The 9,434-nt window shown below is 35.9% G+C and overlaps 1 protein-coding gene across 1 annotated transcript; it reads left to right on the top strand.

The window, feature by feature from the left end:
• The first annotated feature begins 533 nt into the window (after positions 1 to 533).
• Positions 534 to 4,064, top strand: LOC131628235 (serine carboxypeptidase-like). The gene is made up of 9 exons (XM_058899096.1): positions 534 to 1,091; positions 1,287 to 1,458; positions 1,579 to 1,698; positions 1,798 to 1,941; positions 2,321 to 2,471; positions 2,755 to 2,843; positions 2,937 to 3,195; positions 3,267 to 3,400; positions 3,491 to 4,064. The coding sequence occupies exons 1-9, from the start codon at positions 784 to 786 to the stop codon at positions 3,590 to 3,592; spliced, it is 1,479 nt and encodes a 492-aa protein (XP_058755079.1). The 5' UTR covers positions 534 to 783; the 3' UTR covers positions 3,593 to 4,064.
• Positions 4,065 to 9,434: the final 5,370 nt, after the last annotated feature.

The raw sequence follows: 9,434 nt of genomic DNA, 5'->3' as shown, positions 1-9,434 counted from the left end.
TTCCTAAGCAACAACCTTATGAAGACCGATTCTTTCTGGTAATCCTCATTGGCCCCGAACCTCATGCCACGATTTGTGTTGTTAAGGATAGAGTAGAGGGACATTGTGTCGAGTTGTTTCCCAAGTACTGGACTAAGAGTCATTTTCAGATGGGGAGTAGTGTGTATGTATATAAATTTAATACTTATAATATATTTACTATAAATAATTTATTCTGACACTGATTATGATGGTGTGAAGATCATATGAAAGATGAAGTAAATCTCTATAATTAACATGTTTTGATACGATTCATAATTCTTCTTATTTCTCTTTAAATTTTCAGGCTGATTCACTCAAATTGTCCCAGAGATTTTCCTAAGATACTATTTTCCTTTCTTTTATTGATTCTTTTCCATATGTTGATGGAATGCTTCATTTATCTCTATTTAGTTTCTCTCATATATTTATTTCCCTTATTTTTTACTGATTTATGTCATTCAATGTTTTTCATCTTGTGCTTCTTTCCCAAGTAGAATGAAGCTTTTCCAGCAAAATTCATGCTGTAAATGTTTAATGCATTGCAATTATTGTAATAGTTTTTTAGCCTTTGAGTTTAGAGGTTTTCTTAGTGATGAATATTAAATTAACTTTAAATATTATTGATCAAAGTATATAATTATAAAACCAAATTAACTTATTCCTTAAACTTTTCAATACTATCTAAGAGCTACTTTGCATAACCAATGCTATACAAACTTCACCATTGCCTCACTTTTTTAACAAAGAAAACCAAATAACATCATGGAATTCTCCAAAACCTCCATGTCTCTTTTGTTGTTGTTCATTTTATTTTCTTCCTCGTATTTAATTTCTCGCATTTCACATCTTCAACGCATTCTATCAACAACAACCTTTCCACCAAACCAACGAGCAGAAAAACTCATAAGAAGCCTTAACTTATTTCCAAACGATCCGGTTAATATAATACATGATCATTCTTTTGATTTCGTCTCGGGAAAGATTGTAGAGAAGAAGCTCTCCTTTTTCGGTGAAAATCTTGGTCACCACCATGTAGGATACTATTCGCTTCCTCGTTCCAAAGCCGCAAGGTAATTAAACTAATAAGAATATTGTATCTGCGCTGTGACATAGATTTTTCTGTGATTTACAATCACAACGCAAGTATATATGCAACTGCGGGTTGATGCGTTTGCAGACACTTTCGCATCCACAATATTGCAGTTGTATTAACTTAAGTGATACCTTCTGCAACTTAGATTTTTTGTTTCTTTATTGAATTGTAGGATGTTCTATTTTTTCTTTAAATCGCGAAATAGTACTAATGATGACCCAGTTGTAATATGGTTGGCTGGAGGTCCAGGTTGCAGCAGTGAGCTAGCTATATTTTATGAGAATGGTCCTTTTCAACTCGCCAATAACCTGTCTATTATATGGAATGAATACGGATGGGATAAGGTAATAAAAGTCTATTCATATGAAATGTGTTTGATTGAGTTTATCACAATGTTTTGAAATTGCGATTGCAGTCACAAATGCGGTTAATACCGCAAACATTTATGGTTTCTCATTTTGTAGGTATCAAATATTCTTTTTGTTGACCAACCCATTGGGACAGGGTTCAGCTACACATCTGATGATAGTGATATTCCTCATGATGAAAGCGGTGTTAGCAATGATTTGTACGACTTCTTGCAGGTATGTATAGTAACATTTTCTCAGTTATAAATCTAGAAGAATTGCAGCCAGAGGAAGCACATCATGTTGTGTATAAATAACGTTTTTCTTTAATCACAGCAATTTTTCAGTGACCATCCTGAGCTCGTTAAGAACGACTTTTATATCACTGGAGAATCGTATGCTGGACACTATGTTCCAGCTCTTGCATCCCGAGTTCACCAAGGAAATAAAGACAACAAAGGAATTATTATAAACCTCAAGGTCTTGCACTATTTTCTGTTAATTTTTATATCATGAATTTATGAACATGTTTTTAATAAAAATCAACTGCATATATATTTTGAAGTCTCTGTTGCAGCCTTCATTAAGGTCTGTGAAGCACGGAATCATAAACATAACGCATTATACAACACTGACTTGATTATGGCCTGTGAAGCACGGACACATAAGACATTATACAACACTGGCATGTAGGCACTCTAAGGCTGCATGTGACTATGATTCTTGGCAAAATGAAGGTTCATAATGTGCCCCGCATTGTGGAGCCAATTCAATTTAAACCCTTGTTTATGATTTTGAAAGGATTGTTAGTTGTGTTGTCTTACATGTTTTGTTTGACTTGATCCCAATACAATAATAGGGTTTTGCTATTGGGAATGGAATGACCAACCCGATAATTCAGTACTCAGCATATACGCAGTATGCATTTGATATGAAATTGATTACAAAGGAAGATCAAGACAATATCAACAAGTTGCTCCCGCTTTGTGAGGATGCCACAAAAATATGCGGTACAAGATCTCTTTTACACTCTTATTAACACCTTTTTACTATCATTGTCAAATAGCAGCTATAGCATAGTAGTATTTGAAAAAATTGTTTTGTCGTACACTATTTAGTACAAAGTGTTATCAAATAGCGGCTACAACGGTGCTACAACATTATAGTTGAATTTGAACAAACTGTTATTTTCTACTATTAGTGGTTGCCAATGTTAATTTGAACAAATCTGTTAGTTACATCTCTATATTGTTTCTCGTTGTGATGTTTGTTGACTTCTGTTTGATTTGTCAGAGAGTGGAGATAGAGAAAGTTGCTTGTTAGCCTTTGATCGTTGTGAAGACATAGTCAATGGTATCCTATTCATTGTTGGCAACATTAATGTCAGTAACCAAGACTGAACAAAACTTATTTTATATTTTATTTACATAATATTTCTGTTAGAGTTTAATTAAATGATATATCTTAAACGACAGTTCTTTGACATCAGAAAGACGTGCGAGGGATCGTTGTGTTACAACTTCTCAAACGTCAAGACACTTCTAAACGAGAAGACAGTTAGAGACGCATTAGGCGTTGGGGAGTTAAAGTTTGATATATGCAGCAAAGTAGTATATAATGCTATGCATCAAGATTGGATGAGAAACCTTGAAGTAGATATTCCAGCACTTCTTGAGGATGGGATCAAGGTTCTTATATATGCCGGAGAATTTGATCTCATTTGCAATTGGCTTGGTGAGTGAGTCGAAACCAAAATCTTTACAGTTGCAAAAAAATCGGTGATTTACTCATTATCGTTCGGGCAGGGAATTCAAATTGGGTTCATGCCATGGAGTGGTCAGGTCGAAACCAGTTTGTGACATCGAAAACAGTTCAATTTTTGGTTGATGGTGTAGAAGCGGGATTGTTGAAAAGCTATGGACCTCTTTCTTTTCTAAAGGTTAGTAATAAGAACTATAAGTGTAGTTTTCTTGAGTGTGACATTGTTGATTTCAATTTTGATTAGTTATATTTATGTGTTGTGGAATAGGTGAATGGAGCTGGACATATGGTCCCTATGGATCAACCAAAAGTTGCACTTCAGATGTTGGTTAACTGGATGGAAGGGAAGCTTAACGAAACAAGCATTTAATCATACAATCATGTCAAGGCCAAAATCAAAACATCTTCTGACTTACTCTCTCTAATTTAGTATAAGCAAAATAATTATTTTCACACCATTAAAAAAATAGTTAATCTAGTTTAAAAGTAATTTCACTGGCTTACAATTTAAGTGTAGTTTTAATTGCTTAAAAAAGCCAACAAAATAGTCGGTCTCATTTAGAAAAAACTATTTGTTTAACCAATGGTAGAAAAGTAATTTAAATTTCTTACAAAAGCTAAAAGCTAACAAAAGTTATGAGATTTGTGGAATTATTAAAACAACTTTTAATTTAAGATAGTAGTGATACTTGGGGAAATACTCTTTCTACCCTTAGAGTCTAAGGCGATCCCCCACCACGGTGAAAAGTCACAACTGCTCATAAAATTTAAAGATGTCTCTCCGAACACACATTTTTTACACACTCCTTAGCGCGAATTGATGAGCCGCCTTTATTTTGTCAATACTTAATCGTGAGATGCATCTCTGTATGCATATGAGGGTTAATTTGGAGAAGCATCTCCATAAAAACCCTTGATTAAAAATTCTTTGAATTTTCCAGAGATGCATCTATAGACGCGTTTTATTCATATGCAAGCGCCATATCCTTCCCTACTCCTTTTTCATTTGCTTTAAACTCACAAAAACCTTCATTTGAGCTCTTTTGCTACAATGTCATTTCCAAACTCCATTTCAGCAAGTTTATTCAAGGTCACTCATTACATTCTACTTCATTTACTACAAAGTCACTCATTTCATTCAAGCTTCTTTTATCCACAACTCTAACTTGGTAAATTTCTCATTTTATTTTGTTTTTTTAGATTTGAATAATGTTTTAGGTAACATAGGTCATTTAAGATGCATTAAATGAAGGAGTGAAAAACACTTAGAAAGGGGGGATTGAATAAGGGTTTCTTCTAAAAATGGTAGATAAAAATAAATCACACAAATATTTTTATCCTGGTTCGTTGTTAACTAAATTACTCCAGTCCACCCCTGACAAGGTGATTTACCTCAACTGAGGATTTAATCCACTAATCAAACTGATTACAATGGTTCTCCACTTAGATACCCTCTAAGTCTTCTAGAGTCTACTGATCACAACTTGATCACTCTAGGAACTTCTTTTTACAATCAATGTAAAAGTAATATTACAAGAGATTCAAATGCTTCTTAATAAGCTATAATCACAAAGTGATTTTTCTCTTACGTTTAAGTTCTAACACTCACTAAACTATTACAATGTTGTGAGGTTGAAGATGAAGTTCTTCTATGCTTTTGTGTGATTTCAGTTTGACAGCGTTTTGGTTCTTTTTCGTTCAAGAGTTGTTGCTGCTTATGAATCAGAACTTCTATATATAGGTGTTGAGGAAAAGTGACCGTTGGGAGCATTTAATGCTTTGCGTGAATAGTACACTGTTGCATTTAATGTTTCGCTCTTTTGTCAACAACCTCAAGCCATGCTTCAACTGCTTTTTCTGACTTTGCCTTTTGTAGCTTCTAACGTTCCTTTTGTCAGTCAAAGATTTGACGTTATAGCCTTTTCATCTTGTACTTGCTTCTGGACTCAGAATATGTATAATAAACATTTGAATATATATCAGAGTCTTCAGCTTTGGTGCAGATGCAACTTTTGTCTTCAAACTTTAGAAGTGCTTTGGAGCGTGATACTGTGGCAACCTGCCCTAAAAATTAAGCTTTAGAGTCGCCACCTATTCTGAAGGGCGAATAGGAAACCCTACGCAGATATGAGATTCAGGGTAAGTTATTATGATCAGGTTGAGGGAAGGTGTTAGGCACCCTCAACCCTTTCCTAAAGGCTAACATTGTAAAGATAAGGTTTATGGCATTATGCGGTTTATAGTTAATGAATTGAAAAGGGTAAAAAATACAATTTAAGAATGAATTGAAATTTTAAGGGGGGAGACTCGCCTTGTTACCAAGTGCCTACGTACCTCCTTATGGAGGATCAGAGTCAACTTAGTTCGGGCACAGGGTTGTACGCCTTAGGGTTGAATTTGTGGTTTGAAATTGTTTAGAGGCTTTTTGAGTGGCCTATTCGCAGTTTTGAAATTGATTTGAATGTGGAAAAGTGTTTTGAGGTTGGCGTACAACCCTGATTTGATTTGGCACCGTTAGATGCGGTGACCAATGGATTTGGTCAGTATAGCTAACGGATTAAAGGCATTGCTGATTGCTCAGATCGATAGATTGATCATCGCGGGCAGCAAATTAAAATGTATTTAAATTTTTGTATTTTTATCTCTCGTCTAAAGCGGCTGATAGCTTCAGTCGGGTCGAGGAGAGAATTAATAAGAGTTAATAAAATTATCTCTCATCTACTACGACTAATAGATTTAGTCGGCTCGAGGAGAAATTAAATTGAATTAAAACACAAACAACCAATTAACAATATAAAATTAATTAATTTTTTATGTTATCACATTTTTAGATGAAAATTTAGAGGTGTAAATAGAAGAAAAAAGATTTGGGCCCAATGATGTTTCTAGCGCAGGGGAGGGTGTATATTTGCTAATTTTAGTAATTTAAGGGGTGAGTATAGCATGGGGCCTGACCCATAAAGGTTTGGGTCCGTTGGAATCAAGTGTGGTGCGCGTGTATGGTTTACGCTGTGTAATCAAGTGTGGAGCGTTGGATCTAGATCTATAGGCATCCTATGGCCTGCATGTATTTGCGTTGAAGGAGTATGATGAGGGAGAGGCACAGGATCAAAGTCCTTGTGCCTGCCAAGTGGCCATGGTAGGCCAAGTGGCGTTCATCCGAGGATGCTTGGGGGATTTACACGTTTTCTCCCTCATTCCCACTCTCATTTCTTTCTTTTCTTTCTCTCTCTAACTTCTCTCTCTCTCTCTTTGTTCTCTCCACTCACTATGAACAAAACCCAGAAGTTCATCGGAAACCTCCCCAACACAAGAACACCACCGCGACCAACCCATAAACCGCCGTCCCAACCTAGTTTCTGGTTGAGTTTCAACCGTGAAACTCAAACCTTTAACCCCTCTCTCACCTAGAAAACCCAGAAAGATGAAGATCTTTAAGATCTTCATCCTCTCCGAACCCCACATTCATCAAAAATCCAGAAAATCAAAACAACATCCGCATAAACTATGAACCCTAGACCCAAATTAAAACCCAAATTCACCCCAAAACAAACACGAACAAACAATCAATTCAGCAATCAACCTAAGCTAAGTCGCGATTTTGGTACCTTTGTTCTTGTATTCTGGAACGTGTAAGCCCCCCTCGCTCTAATCTCCTTCTCTCTGCGTGTGATTTGCAGGTGCGATGAAGAAGATCCAAGCTCGAAGAAGTCCGCGGTGGTACAAAAGCAACTTAGGGTTCCTCCCAATTTTTTTCCGACCCCTTTTCTGTTCTTCTTCTTCTATTCTTATAGCCTAGGGGTAGATTAATTTAGGAACTATTAGATTCAATTAGATTAGATTGATTTCGGTTGTAATCGATTCGCAGATTTGAATGAAAATTATATTTGATTCTGTTTGAGTTATTATCACTTGATTCAATAAAATCTTTTTTCTTAAGTTCGATTTGATTCAGTTATTGTTTTGTTAAGATTTGATCATGAATTGTGTTTGTTTATGATTTGATTGAGTCCGAAGATTGTACGAGATTTGTTTGATTCAAGCATGGGCCTGGGCAAGAATATTGGCTAGGGTTTGAGTTGGTTGCAGCAGCGGCTAGGGTTTGGCCGTGGACGAAGGTGAACAGTGGCCGGGTTGGTTTGACCCGGTCCACAACCCAATCCACTTTTCTGGTCCAACACCTTGATGGGCCAACCCTTAATCCGGATTTTCAATGGCCCAAACGAGCAGCACCCATAAAAACTCTAATAATTTCATTTTATTTAATTAATTAATTAAAAAACTAATTATTCAATAATAATTTTAATAATACCCATAATAATGATAAATTCTTAATAATAATAATACTAACTAAAATACTAATACTAAAAATTATAACAATAGTTAGAAATAATATTTATTTAATATTAATAATTCTAAAAATGAATGATAAGATGAGTAAAAGGAATAAATGGTAAAAAAAATATAAATTGTAGAAGATGATAAAACCTTTATGATGAGATAACTGGGCCTAAAGCATGTTGGATCTCAAATATTTGCCATTCACACCTCTACTTTATTTTAACCAATTTACAAGGGCATTTTATAAGAGAGCGAGTTTAATAATAGATATATTAAACCCTATGGCTCTTAATTTTTAACACCCTTAATGAATTAAAACAGGAATTGCACCGGGTAAATTCTGGGGTATGACAGCTGCCCCTATTTAATTACCTTGGATTGAATGGCGTGAGAATACGTAGGTCTCACGCTTTTCGGATCGAAGAGTTATTAAATAATGGAAGACCCCTAAATTTACCTCGTGCTTGAGTGTGAGGGAAAGAACCATCCTGCTAAAGCCTGATTCTTACATAGTGAGGACTTGTAGGAGGGATCACTTGTTATAGTTCTAGCAAGCTTACCTGTACCGAAATGGGAATTATTTGCTATGGGTACAACAAACTCACCCGCACCATTTAGGCTAATTTGCTATGCTTATAGCAACTTCACCTACACCAATAGGGTCATTTGCTATGCTTATAGAAACTTCACCTGCACCATTTAGGCTAATTTGCTATGCTTATAGCAAACTCACCTGCACCATTTAGGCTAATTTGCTATGCTTATAGCAACTTCACCTGCACCATTTAGGATAATTTGCTATGCTTATAGCAAACTCACCTGCACCATTTAGGCTAATTTGCTATGCTTGTAGCAACTTCACCTGCACCATTTAGGCTAATTTGCTATGCTTATAGCAAATTCACCTGCACCAATAGGGTCATTTGCTATGCTTATGGAAAATTCACCTGCACCATTTAGGATAGCTCGCCATAGTTCTGACGAGTTCACCTGCACCAATAGTATTGTTTTGTCCTTGTTCGGACAAGTTTCACCTGCATAGAAATTTGTTTTGTAAATGCGTATGCATCATGCTTATGCATTATGCGCATGCCCCTGTTGTTTGTTTAATGTATATGTATGAATGTTTACACACGTAAATGTTACATGTATGCAAATGAGTATGTATGATAACTCCAACGCCTTATCTCCTTATCACCCGTTGCCTTTTGTTTAACCCCTTTTGGAATGTTCATGAACCCTAGTTCGGATTGTATTTGAATGATCCATTGATATTATCCTTTGTGAAAAAGTTATATTAGATTAGAATGATCGCAGCGTAGGGCGTGTGTAGCCTTCCGGAGATTTTCGTAGTTTTATCCTATTGCTTTTGTATTGAAAGTTTGTAAGTTTCTCATATTAAATCCAAGTTAAAGCTCATGAAAATAGTTTATCCTTTGCACATGGTATCGAAATAAGAGAAAAAGCGTAGTATGCAAGAAAAGAAACTTTTATTGATATTGCCTTGAATTGGCGAGTGTACAGAAAATGCAAGAAAAGAAAATGACAAATGGAAATGATATTAATATTGCCATTGCTCCTTTGTTATCGAGGGTCCCAGTAATCCTTCGACCTTAGAAGTAGATGATTGCACGAGTCCTTATCCTTCGTAGTCTGCCTTTGGCTTATAGCCGGTAACCCTGCCTTTGCTAGGCGTAATATTTTTTGACCGCATCAGAGTTGATTGGGTGCGGTAGCTCATCCCCATCCATTGTAGTGAGAACTAATGCTCCCCCTGAGAACACCATTTTTACAACATATGGACCTTCGTAGTTAGGTGTCCATTTTCCACGGGCGTCAAGTCGAGGTAATAGTATTTTCTTGAGAACAAT

The sequence above is a fragment of the Vicia villosa genome, unplaced genomic scaffold, assembly GCF_029867415.1.
Source record: "Vicia villosa cultivar HV-30 ecotype Madison, WI unplaced genomic scaffold, Vvil1.0 ctg.000436F_1_1, whole genome shotgun sequence".
NCBI lineage: Eukaryota > Viridiplantae > Streptophyta > Magnoliopsida > Fabales > Fabaceae > Vicia > Vicia villosa.
The sequence above is the reverse complement of the archived record's forward strand: the minus strand, read 5'-3'. Positions and strand labels throughout refer to the sequence as shown.